This window comes from Lagenorhynchus albirostris, chromosome 14 (genome assembly GCF_949774975.1).
Source record: "Lagenorhynchus albirostris chromosome 14, mLagAlb1.1, whole genome shotgun sequence".
NCBI classification, from domain to species: domain Eukaryota; kingdom Metazoa; phylum Chordata; class Mammalia; order Artiodactyla; family Delphinidae; genus Lagenorhynchus; species Lagenorhynchus albirostris.
The window spans coordinates 77,477,603-77,498,195 of NC_083108.1; the positions used below are offsets into that span (position 1 = coordinate 77,477,603).

Here is a 20,593-nt window from a genome sequence, read left to right on the forward strand (position 1 = left end):
AGGGAGATAGGAGGAGCTGTTGAGCTGCTTACATCACTGGACTGCTTTCCCAATGTCCTGGACTTCTTATTGCGTGAGGTAATTAAACCCTTACTTGTTTAAGTTTTTTAAAGCTGATATACTCAACATCTTAAAAACATCTCACTGCCTCCATCGTAAAGTCTGACCCTTTACAGGGGGTTCCTGCTTGAATGTCTAGGTTCCAATCTAGTCACTCATTCTCCTCCTTCCCACGCAATGCATCCTACGTCTAAATCATTCTTGCCTCGTGCCGTGCATTTCACACCTGCATGTCTTAGCTCTCGTTCTCTCTGCCTGCAATCCCATCCCCTCACTGTTCTCTAAACCCATACAGTTAAAAGGTTCTCAGATCATTTTCAAAGAATGCTTTCTTTGTTCTTGGAAATATGTTTACTTTAACATTTAAGTAATAGAGAAATGCATAAAAGAAAGTCAATCACTCAAAATTCCACCATCCAAAAATAAATATTAAGTCATGAAATAACATTTTAGACACTCTCCCTCCCTCTCTCTCTCACTCTCTCAGAATGATGGATACCCAGAAATAATTTTACATGAGAAACTTATTACACATGGTAATTTAAAGAATAATCTATTAAATTAAGGTGTATTTGAGTTTAATAGAATTAGAAGCGTCTGAAGTAAAATAATTGCTTAACATTAGTTATAATTTCTTCACCAAGAGTTACCAGTTCCTAAAGGGTCCTCTAAAGTTAAGGGAAGAAAAAAAAATTATGAAAAGCTTTAAGACATAAGAGTTACTTAAAAAAGACTTTCAATTTAAGAATTTATTGACCATCTACCCTGGAAAGCAGGAAAATTAGTACATTTACATTTCTTTCTTACCCCTACTTTTTTCTAGTTACGTTATTATTTTTACATTTTCAATTTTTACACTGTCAATGTTTATAAGTTTTACATTCTGCTTTTTGACCACAGCAATGATTTTACTGTAGTTCTCTATTTAAATTAATCCTATGTGAAGGTGACATTTTAACATCACGAAGAAAATGTGACGAAAAGATGGATTATTTAAAAGTATTTGGGAACAGCAAGATAGCCAACTGGAGAAAAAAAAAAAGTTGAATTCCTTATAACAAATTTCTGCATGACCTCTCCAAAAAAGCCCAGAATAAAGAATATCAAAAGAGAAATACGAAGAAAATATTTGCAAGATCTACTACAAATTAATAAGGGAAAAAACCCAACAACCCAACAGACAAATGGGCAAAGACTGTAGAGCATTCATAGAAAAGGAAATAGAAATGGCTTGTCAACATATGAAAGATAGTCTAATTCACAATGAGAAACACAAACTAAAATGACAGTGAGAAAAGTTTTTCACTGATCTGACTAGAAGCTCAAAAAGTTTTGGTACTCATACTTTGTTAATGGACCATAAATTGGGGCATCTTCTTTGGTGGAAAATTGGCAATATTTATTTAAATTTAAAATCCACATTCCCTTTGATTAGCAATTCCACTTCTAAGAACTTATTCTTTGGGTATCTGTATATACAGGTACAAAATGACACCTGTGTAAGGATATTCATTCCAGCACAGTTTGTCATAGCAAAAGACTGCAAACACCATAAATGAGTTGGTTATAAAAACTACAGTCCATTTGAGTATATAATGGAGCCATTAGAGAGGATGAGATACTTCTTCATGTAGTAATATGGAACAATACTCAAAACACACTATAAAGTTAAAAAAAACCCCAGCATTTATAGTTTGCTACCACTGGTGCAAAAATAAAAAAGAATATTTACTTCCATATACGTAGAATATCTCTAGAAGGACATGTACAAAATTAGTGACACCGGTTGCTAACTCTAGAGAAGGGGCTGGAAAGGGAAGATTTACTTTTCATTCTCTCCCTTCCACTATTTTTTTATCTTCTAAAATGTGTACTGTCTAGCCAAAATGAAGAATGTAGTCTCTTTACAATGCTAAATAAATAAATAGTAAATAAATAATAAATATCAGACAGCAAACTTAAATTTAATGTTCACCACCACCAGTCCTTTTACAAGTTTCCCCAGTTCCTAATTCACTCTTTCTTCCTTCTTCCCTCTGTCCCTTTCTCTTTCTCTCTTGCTCTTTCTTTCATCAATAGATTGGCTGGATTTTGCTACTGAGTAATTAAGAAGAAGCTTTTAAGAGAAGAAAAGGCTTGAAAATGTCAGCTGCCTTTATAAATTGAAGAGCACCTTAGCTGGGTCACAAATCCTTGGTTTACATTTTCTTTTCCTTAGAACTTTGTAAAGTTCTACTCTTTATCCCAGTCCTTGCTTTATTTTTCTGATATTATATCAAATCATTTGTTTGTTTTCTTACTCCTTCATTAGAATATAAGTTCCAGGAGGGCAGGAACTATCTTTTTCTTTGTATCACTGTATGATTTTCAGTGCTTAGAACAGTGCTTGGCACACAGTAGACAATCAGTAAACATTGTTGACTAAATGGTAGGCTCACTTGATTTGGCCCACCAAACAAAGAGTAAATCAAATCAAATAATGATCCAAACATTTATTTCCAAAAAAGTTTTCTTCAGGTATATCTTTAAATATCTTCTGTTCCATGTGTTTTGCTTTCTTCTTTAGGAATAATAGGTTGGAATATATATCTCCTCTGTCTTCCACATGTGTCATGTTCTCTATAATCATCTTTTGAAAATTTTCTTTTGCATTTAATTTTATTTCCCTAAGACTATCTACCATTGGAAACACCTAAATGGGTTGGTTTATTATATTAGTTCGTTGCTTATGGTATGATTTTAATCTATATTTATTTATTTAAAAATATACTTATTTGGCAGCACTGGGTCTTTGTGGTGGCATGCGGGATCTCACGTGGGATCTTCATTGCCGTGTGTAGGATCTTTTAGTGTGGTATGCAGGCTCTTAGTTGCGGCATGCAGGCTCTAGTTCCCTGACCAAGGATCAAACCTGGACACCCTGCATTGGGAATGCAAAGTCTTAGCCACTGGACCACCAGGGAAGTCCCTTAATCTATATTTAAATTTTTCTCTTTCGTTTCTTTCTTTACCTCTGCCCATTTGTTTTTTATATCCTTTTGTTGTCTGTTGCCCTAAAATATCATCTTTGAATGCTTGTAGTATCTCTTTGAGGATTTTTTTTTCTCCTTAATTTATAGCCCAAATTTATAATTTTTTTCTCTTTATGGCAGTGCTGTTTGTGTCCTGCTTTTTAAATCTTTGTCTACTTCAAAGTAATAAACATATTATCTGTGTTTCTGGTGTTCTGCTGTCTGTAGTCCATGTCTAGAACATGTGATAGCTCTACACCAAAAGAGAATAAGGTAGAGTCCATTGCCTTGTTGCTTCTGTCACCATATTGTTGTGGCCTGTTACTCACAAGAAGAAAAAACTTACTTCTGGGTAAAAAACTAGTCAGCTTCAGACCTACTTCTTCAGGAACACTCAAAGCCAGAAAATAACAGAATAAGAGTTCTGAGAAAAAAGAAAATCTAAACCAAGAATCTGTGACTTAGCCAAGGTGCAATTATAAAGGCAGCTGACATTTTTAACCTTCACAAATTTAGGCAATAGAATCCTGAGTTTTTCTTAAAACAAACAAAGAAACAAACAAAAAAGTGCTGAAAAACACATACGCAGAAAAGATTAAAGTAACCTGGACTATTCTGTGGCCAATAAAAGATACTTAGATTGTAAAAGACTCCCACATACTTCACTGATATTAATGGAACACACTGCCTATGTATATAAAGCCTACAATAAAATGTTACATGAAAAGAGATGCTCAAAAATGCTATGTGTTTTTTTTTTTTTGTGGTACGCGGGCCTCTCACTGTTGTGGCCTCTTTCGTTGCGGAGCACAGGCTCCGGACACGCAGACTCAGCGGCCATGGCTCACAGGCCCAGCTGCTCCATGGCATGTGGGATCTTCCCGGACCGGGGCACGAACCCGTGTCCCCTGCATCGGCAGGCGGACTCTCAACCACTGTGCCACCAGGGAAGCCCAAAAATGCTATGTTTAAGTCAGATGAATGCAGTTAACATGTGTGATGCAATGCTATGAAAATGTCTGTTTTATATGTTTATCACATATCTTCATTGCCTGATGATTTGACAACAACCTAACTGAAATCCCAGAGTTGGTATTCGAACCACTGGCAGTCTCTGTCCTGAAAACACTGCATTAAAGTTCATGCAGATATCAGTCACAGGAACATCACAACGATGACCAAAGCAAGGAGAAATATTCTTTGTCACAAGGCAAAAAGAAGGGGGAGAAAAAAGAAAAGGGGAAAAGAGGGGGGAAAAACTTTCTGCGGGGAACATATAGCACATATCTTGCTACTTCTATGCCTAGCTACTATCTCTGGATAAATGACAAGGCAGTATATTCTAATCCAGTTTGTCATGATGAGCTGCCATGGGAATGATTTACTATATTCCACTACAACATGACTTTAAATCCCCCTCCTCAAATATAAACTTGAAAAATTACCCGTAATAGTTCCACTGATGTTGGCCTTTCCTGAGGCATTTTCTGCAAGCAGTAATCAACAAATCTCCTAAAGGAGTCTGTCCTGTGTGTGCAAATACATTGAAAGAAAATAAAATCAGGGTCTGTAGAACATACTGATCACTTTAAATAATTTTCATCCAAGGGAAATTTTTATATTTTAGGAGATTTTTATTAAAATACTTTGGAATGTCAGGAGAACTGAACCATTTTCAAGTTTAAGGTATCTAAAATTAATTCTTTTGGATAATGAATGTGGACAGTTTCAAGTTAGTCAACATATAAGCAAGGTCAAATCGTTATATCATAGAATGAAAAATACTATATTTATATACAACGGTTTTATGTACATTTTTCTCTCCAAAGATAACAACTCTCATAAGTCTTAAGCCTATATTCTTCATGACCAATTGGTAACTCTTCCATTACCCACAACCTATAACCAGGTAGTAAAACTTGAAGCATAAGGGACAGAGAACCTAGGAATATGCTTTCTGGATGAAAACACTTTCTCTCTTGAAAATTCCATTTTGTCTACTCTTCTTTGACATCGCCCTTTTTCTATAACTCTGTGGCCCCAACAGTTAGCAAAATGTCATAATTTTCAGCAAGGAACAATGTATCTTCTGAATAGATAGTATATGTTCTGTCTCAACACATTTAAATACACATATAGTAAAAAAAAAAATGACAACTAGAAAAATAATGATATCAGAGTGGATACTTTATCCTTGCTAGGAAGTGATAAGACTGAGGTGATCAATACAAAACCATCATGACTTAAGAGACTAGACTGGTTAGGAAGGTAGCAGGGCATGTACCTAGTAGAATTTCAATTCCTACACACATTAAGAACACAGTAGAAGCCATAGTGAGGGTAGAAATATAGTGTGTGTGTGTGTGTGTGTGTGTGTGTGTGTGTAGAAAGTTCAGGCTTATAAAGCATCAGTGTCAGTTATCACAACATACAATGAAGGAATGAAATGCTTTCTAGGTCAGATATTTAAAGTGTAACTTAATGAAAGTGCCAAATACATATGGCGATTTCTCTTAGAAATTTAAAGCAACAGCTCAGTCTTACCATTCCTTAGACTGTAATGTGGGGGAGTCATTCTGGGCAATGTGATATAAGGCACTCATTGCATTCATGTTGAAAAGAGGGGGCTTCCGTTCCGCTGAAAGAAAAGAAACACGATAAAGCAGTTCTTGCAAGGCATCAGGCAGATGGAGAAATAAGGAACTATGAGCAAAGCTGTGCCACTAAATCAATAGCTCGTTATTATCCTCATGCCACATAATCCACTTATTTTAATCTCTAAGGTCGCTCAGGATAGCCATTTAGAAGAAGCTACTGGTCATCTTAAAGTACACTGGAAAAGCTCCTAACAGAACCCACTTCAAGAGAGTAAAAAAAAGTTTTCTTATTTTTCACATGTATCTTCAAAAGGCTGGACTTTGTTTTCCCACAATAGGTATGAACATCTTCGTGTGTGTGTGTTTTAGTTAAAATAAAAAATATGTATTCATTGAAAAAAATTCAGAAAGCAGAGAAGTAGAATGAAAAAAAGGGATAATGATGGAATGGAACATCTTAAACATCACTAACACAGTATGGGAGGTAAAGTAATTCAATTCAATAAACACCATTTGAAGGCACACCCAGGCCAATGAACTGGTACAAGTCAGGGTAGAGGGTAAAAAGGAGGTAGGAAAAGGAGGATAAATGTAAGCAAGGTCTTGTCCATCCCCTTCTAAGAAGAAACTCAGTGAATCAGATACTTCTTAGTAGAAGATTTACTCCATCCCAGCCCACCATGATCTCATGTTTGTAATTTCTATTGCTGTCTTTTAGTAGACTGCTCACTTGGCATGTGCTCTCCTATTGCATTTATATAAACATACAAATCTTTTCTCTCAAAAGAAATCATAAGCTCTAAGAGCAAGATCTTATAACCCTAATACTCTTATTCTTTTATTTATTCTCTGGCATATGTAATAAGATATTATTCAAATATTAGGTGCTCCATTTGTTGACCAAAGAAATAAGGTTCTAGTTCTGAGTACAGTTAATTTTATGCTATTTATTAGTTATTATGTCACAGAAGATAAATCACTATCTCATTCTACTGTGTTTATCCTAATGGATTCTTTATATAGTACCACTTTAAAATTCATAATGTGATCTCAGGTTTCATCAGAGCACCTTGGTTTTTAAGTAAAGATTCTCCTCTTAACCACTTTTAAAAAGGTGAATTCAGGGCTTCCCTGGTGGCGCAGTGGTTGGGAGTCCACCTGCCGATGCCGGGGACGCGGGTTCGTGCGCCCCCCCCCCCCCCCCCCGGTCTGGGAGGATCCCGCATGGCCGCTGGGCCTTCGCGTCCAGAGCCTGCGCTCCGCGACGGGAGGGGCCGCAGGGGTGGGGGGGGCCCGCATACCGCAAAAAAAAAAAAAAAAAAAAGGTGAATTCAGCTTATTCTATGCAATTCTAAGAAACATAACAAGAACTAACGGCAGGGAACAAAAAGTAACAGGGAAGACATTTTTACTCATAGAAGGAAGAACTGGTGAAAAGCCAGAGTGCTAAAGCAAAGAAAAACCAACCCCCCCCAAAACCCACAATGAATAGTGTTGATAGCAGTGAACTTTAAGCTATTAGCAGAGTTCCAGCAGAAGGCAACTATACTTATTTATCAGTGATACTCTGGAGGGGCCCCTCATAGTCTTGACTAAATGATCTCTGATACTTTTGAAATGTGACAGTCTCTGATTCCACAAATATTGTTTATTAACTTCTCAACAGGATACTTTACACTCACCAAATGGATACCACTATTATAGGGACATGAACTGTTAACAAGTGGAAATTTGAAAGCTGCAGTGTGGACAAAGGGATTTTATACCTGTTTCAAATGTATAAGATGAAAAAAAAAGGCTCAGGTTTATTTTATTTATCAGGAGGTAGATTCTAGAAAGTTTCTAGAGCATGGCCTTCTGACAACTTCAAATATTGGAACCATGTGGAAGTAGGAACTCATCATGTTACCATCAATGGATTCCCATGATTTTTAGGACAAAGTCTAGAGCTTTAAACATAGTCTCCTGGTCTTTCCTAACATGACCCTGGCTACCTCCAGCACTTCATTTTGAGAATCAGTGTTTCCCCCCTCTTCTCATGCATCTGTTGCTTCACTGAAAGAACCAAGCTCAGGTTGGTTCACATGTTGCTTTCTCTGTCTGGACTCCCCTCTCACTTTTGTTGCCTAAACTTTACCTGGTTAATTCTTCCCAATCCTTCAGGTTTCACCTTAAATATAGTTGCATTTCTGCATTAATTTAATAAATATTATTCAAGGCTTATTATATGCTTACAATCATTTCCTCAGGGAAGCCTTCTCTGACCTCTCAAGAATAGGTGTCCCATTAGATTCTGTCATTGCAAATTATATTTTAACTTTCTACCACCTATCACAACCATAACTAATTATTTACGTAATTCTTTACTTAATGTATGTTCTGTTTACTAAACTTCATGAGGAACAATGTCTATTATGCTCATCTTTGCATTCCCACTGCTGAGCACAACACCTGGTATATATTTTGGGTGGCCCCAAAATACCTATTAGATAAGTAAATGAAGGTAAGGCAAATTAAGGCAAAGAAGAAAATCTGTCAACAAACAAAGAATCTTTGTGCAGCAAGAAGTCACAAAAATGACTGAGGAGTGACTAAGTCTTGGAGCTTACATCAAGATACTATGTGATGGCTTCACTCACTATTAGAAGGATAGGAACCCTCCCACTCATTGGCAAAAGGTATACAATTCGAGCTGCTTAGAAGAACACGAAATTGCACAGGAGAAAGAGCAGGGAAGGGGAGCTAAAGAAAGAAGAAAACAGAAATTTAGAAAGGGGAGGATGAAGGAACAAAAACAACAAAACCCAATTCAACAGTAATAAGAAAGGCAGTAGCGGATTTGGAGCAGGAATGTGAGGTCTGTGAGTGGCAGATACCCTGTTGTGAACAAGACAGGAAGACAGCCAGCCACACTATGGGTGGAATAGCTCTAGTAGAGAATCACATGAAAAAAGGCATTCCAAATATAGTACACAGCTCTACGGTCTGAGAAGCATTAGCTAAATATCAGTTTCAGGTGGCCTCACCTATGTTCAAGTCCTTTGCTAGATGTACTACATAAATCTTCTGAGCCATAGTGACAGGGTTCATTGCTAAGTCAGCATACTATGGAGCAAGGGCTGGGAAACTATGGCCTGTGGGTCAGATTCACCTAGAAGCCTGTTTTTGTAAAGTTTTATTGGAACACAGCCATGTCCATTCATTAATGTGTTGTCTATGGCTGCTTTCATGCTACAACAGCAGGGCTGAGTAGTCATGACAGATTATATGACTTAAAAGGACTAAAGCACTTATTATCTGGTCCTTAGCTGAAAGCTTGTCAGCCTTTACTGTAGAATATAATAGTCTGCATAGAAGCTTCTAGATAAGCAACAGAACAGGAACCGGAAGTGCTTTGAAGCTACCTTGTGATATGTAAGCCATTTTACCTCCAAAGAAAGGAAAAAGGTGAAAGCATAAAAAAGCTGAATTAATTAAATTAAAAGGAAAAAAACAGTGATTTATTTAATTTAAAGATAATGATCAAGTTTTTTCTGAATGCTCCATGTATGTTTTATGAGATCAAGGTTCAGAGAAACCTTTGGACACTGCTCTGCTTGGCAAAGCTCATGCTAAATTAGAGCACCTAGACTGAGCTTTATTTTAATAAAGAAGATCAGAGAGTATCCCATCTTTGGATAAACACTTCATGAAAAGGCATATTTCTTATGAACAAATATGGTTGACAACCGTAATAATTAATGATAATAATAATTGCTACCACCTACTGAGTTCCTATTACATGTCAGGCATTCACTTTAGGTATGTTACATATGGTATGTTATTCGTAATTCTCAAAACAGCTTGTCAAGATAAGCACTATTACTTCAATTTCCCAACAGAAGGAACTGGGGTAAGCTAGTCTAAATAATGAAACCAAGCCACACAGTAAGTGGCTAAATTGGGATTTCAACCCAGTCCTGTAACACTCCAAGACTTGTCTTTTCACTAGACCTCAGTGCCTCTTCAATTATTCAGTGCATTTTATAATAGATAGTACTGGTATTTCAATATGAAAAAAAAAAGGAAGAAGAAGCTTTATAAGACTAAATATACTCCTGTCGCCTCAACAGCCATCACTACATTCATTTATTAACACAAACAGTGAGTGGCAATAATAATGTGGAAGAAGAAAATTCCAGGCAGAGGAGCTATGAAACAACATTTATGTTTTTTTCTTTTTTTCCCTTGGAGAATGCATTTCTGAACACAGTCAATTCCCTGTCATGCTGATGAACCATTTGCCAGCTTCTACCATGGTCTGTGCTGGTGAACTAAGGGTCTATAGCTTAAACAGAAAAGTGTCAAATTAACTCCTCTTGAAATAATCTCAAAAAATAAAATATCTGGTGACTGGACAATTTCAATGTCCAAGAAGCTTCCAAGGATGCATGAATTTACCTAGGTTTTTCAGCGGAAGATCAATTTATCAAAAGATAATTTGTAAAGCAGGTTTAACCGCTTAGGGACCTTGGAGTTTGATCCAGGAAAGAGAGAGAGTGCCAGCAGCATTATCATCTTCCTGCTTTCTAATGACACCTCAGTGATTCAATGTACAGATTAGGGGCTTTTAAAAAACATACACTGTTATAACACATATATGGAATCTAAAAAAAAAAAAAAAAGGTTCTGAAGAACCTAGGGGCAGGACTGGAATAGAGATGCAGACAGAGAGAATGGACTTGAGGACACGGGGAGGGGGAAGGGTAAGCTGGGATGAAGTGAGAGAGTGGCATGGACATATGTACACTACCAAATGTAAAATAGATAGCTAGTGGGAAGCAGCCGCAGAGCACAGGGAGATCAGCTCGGTGCTTTGTGACACCTAGAGGGGTGGGATAGGGAGGGTAGGAGGGAGGGAGACGCAAGAGGGAAGAGATATGGGAACATATGTATATGTATAACTGAGTCACTTTATTATAAAGCAGAAACTAACACACCATTGTAAAGCAATTATACTCCAATAAAGATGTTTAAAATATATATATACACTGTCATAGAAGAGATATCATAAGGAAAGGGGACAACACATTATTCAGGCACTATCCACAACTTTCACTGTAATTTCAACATTAAAAGTAAAATTTAAAGTATACTGTCTGTACCTGGAATTTCATTAAACCTGAAACATACAGAAAACTTAGAAAAATCATTGCTTAGGTTTATATATGCAGCAGTTTAATCATCTTTCATGTAAAAAAAAATACCCTTCTTTTATGTGTTCATTAACAAGATTAATGCCAAGGAAATAGAGATGTATAGTAAAGCTGTCAAAGAGGTACTTGTATGGTTTATTACATTTCCAGTATAATAAAGTTTGAATAATTGCCGAGAATTTAAATGTCCTTGGTAACAATTTTATTTTATGAATATTAACTGAGCATGCACTACCATCTTTCTCTGAATCTAAGATGTCATTGACAACAAGATGCATCGCAATTTAAGATGTACCACTATTTTATGTATAACTCAGAACAAAATGCTGCCAATTATGATCATAAAATGCTGTTGCCTGTAAAATACCTCCCAGTTTAAAGAGATGTTAAAATGTAAATTAAAAATTTGATAAGATATGATATATACTAGGATTGTGCTGATGATGCCTAACATTTACTGAACACATACTATACACCAGATGTAATAATAAGCACTTTATGTCCACATTTTCATTTAATCCAGACAATCCCCATACGGTAGGGGATCTTATTATGCAAATTTCATAGACAGTTAAAATAACTTGACCAAAGTCATACAACTAAAAAATGGCAGAGCTGGAATTAGTACTCAAGTTTATCTGACTATAGTCTGTGCTCTTAGGCATAACTTAATACTATCATCTATCAATTTGAAGAAGTAGCTATTGTGGAGGATAAGACAATTTGGGAGAAGGCTACTCTGTTTTTTGATTCAGTAAATCATTTTATAAAAGGCAATCAAAGTTAGGCTGATATAGACAGCATGTTGTTATATATATTTCAATTCCTTTTTATAAAATGATAAAATCAGAAATTAAGCACATTTCCTCTCCTGTCTCAAGAGAGGAAATACTAAGGTACCTCCTGGGATCTGCACCTATTTTACCAATGTCGACTGCTGTTTGAAACTCCAGTCATTACTACATCTACATAGTACAAAAACTGATGTGATGACAATGCTGAATCATCATAAAAGGGCGTGTGTTGTTTGCTCTATTTAATTAGGTTGGGAAGGGCAGAATCCATGTTATATTTTAGAAAAATTTCGGTAAGAAAAAGTCTTGCTGAGACAATGGGTGGGCACTAATTAGTTGTAAGGTTCAACTCCAGGGACATCCCTTTAAAGTGTTGTAACTGAGGAGTTGCTATTACAGTTGCAGTGTTACAAGTAAAATTTTGGTTCACTTTAGAATATAAATGACAAAAATAGGAATAATCCTACATATGAATGCAGTCAGCTGTTTTGAGCATTGATATATGCCAAGCACTATGTTAAACACTTTACATATGTTATCTCATTGAAGTCTGACAATACCTATGCTATATGTATTGTTATTTTCATTTAGATGAGAAAACTGAGGCTTAGGGAAGTTTAGAAAATTGTCCAAGGTCTCATCGTCAGAATCAACACGTTACACAACCCCAGAAGGTGTCATTCACATCCTAGACTATGAGAATGCCTGCTGGTGTTATATGCAGTCACGCATAACTGTCCTGCCAGCTAAGTGCTGGTAAAGCCAAGATTCAAATCCAGGGTGTCTAATTGCTAACTCCATGCTACACAGAGAATAGTTTGTTTTTTTTTCAAACCAAAGGAATGTACATTTATTTCTAATTTTAAAAAAGTTAATTTGATATTTGAAATACATAAAAATTTGCATAGTATTATAACAGACACCTACTGCTTAGATTTAACATTATTTTGTCATATTTGTTTCAGATATTTTCTTCTAAAAAAAATGAGATATAACTATTCCTCTTCTGCCCTCCAGAGTTTACTATTCTGAGATGGTATCTCTTACATCTATGTTATGTTTTATTAGTATATATATGCTCATAAATAATATATATAATTGTTTATAAAGCTTTCATAATTGGCATCGTACTGTACCTAAACTTCAGTGACTTTGTTCATTAACTATTCAATGTTATGATTTGAGATTTATCCATGATGATACATGTAGATCCAGCTCATCATAAGAATTTGGTTGTTTCCACCATTTCTTGCTTCTACAAACAAGGTTGCAGCCTCACACATGTTCCAGTGTACGTGCATAAAATTTCTAAAGTGTATACTTAGAAGTGAAATGTTGAGTCACTGACACTCCTCCTCATCATCCTTACCAGATGCTGCCAACTTGCCCTTCAAAGTGGTTATACCAACTGACATTCCTATTACCAGATGCTGCCAACTTGCCCTTCAAAGTGGTTATACCAATTGACATCCCTATTACCAGATGCTGCCAACTTGCCCTCCAAAATGTTTATACCAATTTACATTCTTATCAATAGTGTATGAGAGTTCCTGTTTCTTTAGCAGCTTCTCCAAATTTATTAACTTTCGACTTAAAAAAAAATTTACCAGTCTGATGTGAAATAGTTTTAACTTGCATTTCCCTGATTACTAATGATGCAGAGTATCTTCTGATGCTTGTTGTCCATTTAGGTCTTCTTTTCAATGTTAATCGCTTGATCATATTCATGCCCATTTTTCTACTGGCTATTTATCTTTTTCTTTTTGGTAAAGAAATTGTGAGAGTTCTTTATAAATTCTGGGCCAATACTCTGTTGGGTAGATATGTTTCAACTACTTTCTATCAGTCTATGCTTACCTTTTAATTTTTGTGTTTTATATAGCTTTATATTTTAAAGTACTAATAGTTATCATATTTGTCATTATTTTTTAAATATTGTTTAGAAAAATTCTTCCCTATACCCATAAAGGTATACTCCTAGAATAATATAATATTAATTATACTTACATAGTGCTTATTACATGCCAGGCCAGGTTTTAAGTACTTTATATTCATTAATTCTTTAATCTTCATTATAATAGCACTTACTTCATGGGATTGTTATCTCTATATTATAGGTAAGGAAACTGAGGCATAAAGGATCTTTTCCTAAAAGTTTTAAAATTTTACTTTTGAGTATTTAACTAAAATCTGGAATTTATTTTTGTGTATGGCATTTGCTAGAAATTTAATTTTGGCTTTTATCATATAATTAACAAATTGTCTCATATTATTAATCAAAGAGGCCATCCTTTCACCACTGATCTTTAATGTCTTTTTTGTCTTATACCAAAATCTGACTTATAGATGAGTCTGTTTCTAGGCATTCTAGTCTGTTCTATTGACCATACTGATTTAATTATTATGGTTTGGACTGTGGTATAGTGACTCTTCTGTCCAAATTCTGTTTCTTCAGAATTGTCTTGACTGGTTTTGGCTCTATGAATTTTAGGGCTACCTTGTCAAATTCTACAAAATATTTCTGGAAGTTTGTCATGAATCCTTTTAAAAGTATGCGAATATTTCTGCGGAGTGCCCCCCGAAATCAGTGTTAATAAGATGAATTTGTTCCGTATGAAACAGAGAATAACACAATATCAGAAACTAAAAAAGAAATCTACCACCTCAATATCCGTTAATAGAGGACCAGTCAAATAAACCATGGTATATCCATATAATGGAATAACATAATGCCAGTAAAAAATGAAAAAGTGTCTAAGTTACTAATATAAAACAGTGATCCAAGATGGTATTAAGTGAAAAATCAAAGTATAGAACCAATTGTATATGTTAATTTAGGAGTAAAAGGGAATATAGTAAGCATATATACATATTTCTAGAGTCGTCCCTCAGTAACTGTTGGGGACTGGTTCCAGGACTGCCCCAGCCTGCCCCAGAATACAATATTTGTGGATGCTTAAGTCCCTTATATAAAATGCCATAGTTTTTGCATATAACCTAATCATATCCTCCCATATAATCACCTCTAGATTACTTATAATACCTGATACAATGTAAATGTCATGTAAATAGTTGTAAATACAATGTAAATAGCTGCCCAAAGAATGGCAAATGCAAGTTTTGCTTTGCGGAACTTTCCAGAATTTTTTTTTTCCCAAATATTTTTGATGTGCAGTTGGTTCAATCCATGGATATGGAAGGCACAGATATGGAAGGTTATATATTATAAATACACACACACACACACACACACAATAAATAAATACATATATACATACATACACATATATAACATATATAAAAATATACATATTTGTAAAGAAACTCTGGAAGGATATACAAGAAATTAATAACAGAGGTTCCCTGTGTGTGTTCACAGGGGTGGGGAAGGAATTGTATGAATAGGGCCAGGGGTAGAAGAAGTCCTTTCACTGCCTATCTTTTTATATTTTTTGATTTACAAAACACATGAATGTTACTTATTTTAAAAAATTAAGTAAATATTCTGTTTCCTCCTTGAATTTTTTTTTTCTTCACTAACATCTCTTTAGTATTAAAAAAAAAGACAAATTGTGTATCTTTATCATATGTTTCTTTGTTGGAAGAGGTCAATGAAGCAACTGGAAATGCAATACAAACATATCCCAAGTCATCTCTGTAGGCCAAACATTTTAGGGAAAGAGAAAACTATACTCTGAGAATCAAACTGAACTTAGAAATCCTTAGGACAAATTTGGATAACAATATAGAAGAAATTAAACAAATTTTAAAGCTCGACAAAGAAATTTTTAAAACGGATTGTTAAAAAACTAGACATATTTATATAAATTTTAAATAAAAAATCTAAATAAAGGCACTGTTGTGCTGGAGCCAGCTCACACTGGCTTTCGAAGGTTAGCTGTGCATACCTTTCTCCAACTCCACACTTAGTGATTCAAACTGATAACGTGAAATTGGCTATGGTGGGGATACTTACACCACAGAATTTGGCAAATGCTACAAAATGCTTCCCCTCGCCCACCAGGGGGGTCATTGGTTAAAATTACCAGTATACCAATGGATAATGGTAACTTTAAGTTATACTAAAGTTCAAAATATGCAACCAGAGGATTGAGATTCTGTGGTATGTTAGACAATTTTAGATAATTGCAACAATATTTGGAGGACAACTTTAAAGCTGGGGGTATCTCCTAATATGAAGTTTTCTCTGGGGTTGCTCTCTATATAGGTTAGTTTTTATTCATTTTATTTTTGGCTCTGTTGGGTCTTCGTTGCTGCGCGAGCTTAGAGCCGCGAGCAGGGCTACTCTTCGTTGCAGTGCGTGGGCTTCTCACTGCGGTGGCGTCTCTTTGTTGCGGAGCACGGGCTTCAGTAGCTGTGGCTCGCGGGCTCTAACACCACAGGCTCAGTAGTTGTGGTGCATGGGCTTAGTTGCTCTGTGGCATGTGGGATCTTCCCAGACCAGGGCTCGAACCCGTGTCCCCTGAATTGGCAGGTGGATTCTTAACCACTGAGCCATCAGGGAAGTCCCATGTCAGTTTTTAGAGTCCAATCTTTAATAAGCCTACTATTACTTTTGCTATTACTTTTTAGAGTCCAATCTTTGATAAGCCTGCTATTACTTTTCCAGATTTCCCTTATACAAATAGGAATGTAAATTAAGTAATGAATATTACTATGAAGGACATATATCATCACTCATGCTATGGAGAATGGATATTTTTCAAATATTAATTCTAACTATTGTATATTCTTACATTTGTTAGCTGCCATATCTGCTCAAAACTCTTTTTCTTAATATAGCAGAGAAAAGCAATCTTATGATGTTATACCAAAGCATAGAAAAAAATATAGTAAATTCACATTGCCTAGCACATATATAGCAGTAACTCATTAAATAATCACTGGATAAGTGAATTAACAATCATAATACGGAGTGATTCTCAAAAGTACAATGAAAACAACTCTTTACTCACCCATTTCAATACAAGTGATCCCAAGTGACCAAATATCAACTTTCCCATCATACTGTCCTTCATCCATAGCTAAGATCACCTCTGGAGCCATCCTGCCAAACATAATGTACAAAACTCAAGTTGCAAATTAAAAAAATTCACCTGATAAAGTGATTCAATAAAATAGCTGTTTGGGGCATATTCTAAGTTTTATCTGATAAAGTTATAATTTTCTTACACAAATAATTTGAAAAAACACTATTCAAAATATAAACAATACACTCAGTGATTTACATGAAACAATACATTTCACCAGATCATGGTTCCACCATTTACTATCCTTTGGTCTTGGCTAAGTTACTTAACCTTTCTGTATATCAGTTTCCTCATCCATAATATGGAGAGAATTTTATTAGCTACCTCAGAGATTGGTAAAGGATTAATATGTATGAAACATTTAAATAAACTACTTTAAACAACATGAAGAATACTTTATGCAATTACATAAAGCAATACAATCAGATATTTCAAAGATGTTACAAGTTAAAAAACAAATAAACTGGCTATAATAATGGGTATTATTTTGTTTGTCCGTAATGGATTTTCATTAGGAGGGTAAGGGCCATATAGTTTAATATGCTTTGTTCTCTATTAGTGTATGTAAGTAGTTGCTTAATAGATACTATTTGATGATAGTGGAAAAATATTCAAATAGTAGCTGATTTTTTTTAGTAGGCAAGTAATTTTCCAGAGGTATAATTCACTCTCCAAGGTACAGTGAAATTCCAATGTATCTATGAAAGGAAGGAAAGGAGTCTTGAATAGAATGGGGTGAAACTTTAAGTCAGAATGACAAGTGAGGTAAAGTATCAGAGAATTCAACAGAAACAAGAATCTGGATTTCTTTCATTGAAAGGTAAAATTTATGCTCATTGGCTACAGAAGGTTAAAGAAACTACCTTGTTCTCACCTAGAGACTCTGCCTGAAGAGAAAAGTTCAAAAGAAACTTCAAATGAAGTCTAAAACCTGAGCTTGGTCAGTGAGTTGATAATCCTACTCAGTTTACACACAGTGACATCAACCTTATTTGAACAATTTAAAGTCACTGGAAATTTTATACTAAGTCTGAGGGTTTCTTTTTTGCTAGTGAGTTTTCTATCCTTCCTAATGAAATCTCATTTGAGACACACGGTGAGACACTGTCAAAAACAAACAAACAAACAAACAAAACCAGTGCTATGAGTCCATCTTGTTTATATACACATATTTTAAAACTATGTCATGTTTTTTAATTCCACATACCAGTAAGGTGTGCCCACGAAAGAGTTGGCAGGAGAAGCCATTGAGGCAGATCCAAAATCAGCTAGTTTCACCTGACCTGGCTCTGTTAGAAGAATATTTCCTGCTTTAATATCCCTATAGGAAAAAATAAGAGGGTTAGAAAATTACTTTTCAATTTTGATTATGGAATAGGTCAGAGCATGCAATTAATAAGACAAAAAGTTTATTAAAAAAAAAACCTTGCTCAGATAGCCAGAAGGGGATTTAGTGATTACTGCATGTTGTAAGGGGGCCCAGATTCCTTGGTGTACTTACTGGTAGGTCATAGTAATTACTAAAAGGTAGAGCTTTCTTTAGAGGGAGGGAATGTAATGAGAAAAAAGGCAGACATGGCCGACAAGGAAACCTACTCAGTTGCTACCCTTACAAAATCATATTAGTTGCTGAATCCAGTCACCAACAGTATCGCTTGTGCTGGGGAAAATTGGCACCATCTGTAACTGCCTTTTTTTTTTCTCTTCCAAATTTCATGACATTTTTGGAGTCAGTCTAAACAAACCTTCAGTGACTCTGTATCGACTACCTACCAATAAACCTCAACTACACACATACCTTTTCTTTCTTGCCTGTGACCCTTTCTCTCTGCCTTTAATTGTAACTGCAACTCTAAGGCATTTGAGAGTACATGTTATAGAGAAGGTGTTATTTTAAAAATAACACTGTACAGTAAAAAGAAGACCCTGAAAGATCAAAACAAACAAGGATTAGGGGTTAGGAAATTGCATTTCTATTGTATTATTACAAAGAATCTCAAGTGGTTACTACTAAAACTACTAGATATTTTATGCAGCAAAAAGTTTAAAAAACATGATTTAAAAAAATTTAATCTGCAGTATGAAGATTTGGAATGAGAAGATGTGGACGTACTCCTTATTCTCTTTAAAAAAGTCATGAGGTGTAATGAGTACTAGGAACTAAGAATTGTACGTTGATGGGCAATGGAAAGATAAAGCAGAGGGAATGAGGAAAACATGTTAAGTTGAAAATGAAAGGTTCAAATGCTCCCAAAATAACTTTTCCAAAAATCTTCCCTTGAAAATTCAGTTTCTTTCCTCATGAAGACATTAGGCATTGGAAGAGAGAACTAAAAAAAGCATTATTTATTTCTCGTACAACAGAAAATATCTTTTCACTAACCCTGGCTTGCCTTTTAAATCAAAACAATAAGAATCTGAATTTATTTTTAAATAAAGAGCATTCTTTAAAAGCTTTTTGGCTTTTCAACTCTTTTTACCTATTAAAAAAGATAAAGTGTAGTATAGAATAAAACATTAAATTAATGTGAAAATTGAGGTAATAAAGGCACAGAAACCTGAACTGACCTTTAAAACAGGAGCAGGCAAAACTGTCATAAACAAGTTGGCATTCAGTAATGACATCTTAATACCAAAGATAGATATACACTTTAAAGTTTATACATATCTATACTTTAAAATTGTCAAATCCGTAAATTACAGTTAAATTAATTTTATCAATATTTATTAGACATGGTTACGTTCATTCTTCATCCTTATGAATAAGCCAAATTCATGGTAGGAATTTTGGTCTGCCTATCTTGAGGGAGTTCTGCTTTGTGGTATGTACCAGTAACTGTGATGGCTACTCTAGGACGATTAAAACAGAAGCAAAAGGGGAACCTATGACTTAATAGTTTCATTTCTTCCTAGTAAATGTAAAATTTTTTTTCTTCTGTTTTTGAGCCATCTCAGGTCCTTTATGCCTACCTCATATTCCACTACTTGGTCACCATTCATTAAAGTAACAGTACTAGAAGTTCTTTACTTAGAGAAGGAAAAATTGGTAACAACATCCTTGTTAAGAAGTTAGTGATGGGAAGTAGGTTGGAAAGAGGAGAGTGGGGCTGTGATAAAGAAAATGTAATTTAGAGGGAAGCCTTGGATTAGGAGTTAGAAAATCTGAGTTTCAATCTTTATTACATAAATGCTAGGAAACTATGGGCAAGTTATTTAAATCTTTTTTAAGTCTCAGTTTCTTCATCTACCAAAATGAAGACGATAATACCTTCCTAAATATCTATATGGACTAAAGAAATGCAAAAAATGTAAAATTGATAAAACAGCATATATTTACATGAGATTGATTTGTTATTTGCAACAGGAAAGGGAGAAGAACTCAGCTAGGAAATAAATATATGCAAGGAAGGCTAATTTTCTTTCCTTTTTGTCTTGACAGTATCAAAAGGTTGCTGGGCTCTTCTTCAAATTTCCCTGCAGCACTATGCCTGGAGAATAGTTACCTACAGAACAGAGATGATATAAGTCTTTGTGGTTATATGCGAGAGACCAAGAGATAGGAACTAAATCCGGGCAACTTTACTCTTTACATCCAGAAGCAGCAGCAATCTATTTGCTTCCCATAAATTCTTAGGCACCCTAAAAATTGGAGCATGCACTAATTTTCAAGGTTCCTTGAACAGACTGTCCTGTAACTGAAATGAAAATGTAACTGGCCTCTAATCTTACCTATGAATCAATGCATGAGAATGTAGGTAGGCTAGCCCCTGCAAGGCACCGTGAGTAATGGCAGCGATCTCCACTTCCTGAAGTGGTTTTTTATGAACTGAGGAAAAAAAAAAAAAGCCAGGAATAGATGATCAGTTTCATTCCTATTTTTATTAT

The 20,593-nt window shown here is 35.2% G+C and overlaps 1 protein-coding gene across 3 annotated transcripts in view; it reads right to left on the reverse strand.

Moving 5' to 3' along the window:
* The window catches only part of TAOK3 (TAO kinase 3), a 184,450-nt gene that overhangs the window by 46,959 nt on the left and 116,898 nt on the right, over positions 1-20,593 (reverse strand). For 2 of the 3 annotated variants that reach the window (XM_060120945.1, XM_060120944.1), the window contains 5 exons: positions 20,438-20,534; positions 17,916-18,029; positions 16,634-16,725; positions 5,616-5,709; positions 4,517-4,598 (listed from right to left, as the gene is read on the reverse strand). In XM_060120945.1, the coding sequence (XP_059976928.1) occupies positions 4,517-4,598; positions 5,616-5,709; positions 16,634-16,725; positions 17,916-18,029; positions 20,438-20,534 (479 nt within the window). Of the gene's footprint in view, positions 1-4,516; positions 4,599-5,615; positions 5,710-16,633; positions 16,726-17,915; positions 18,030-18,506; positions 18,605-20,437; positions 20,535-20,593 lie in introns of those variants that run through there. The other variant, XM_060120946.1, reaches the window with a different exon arrangement.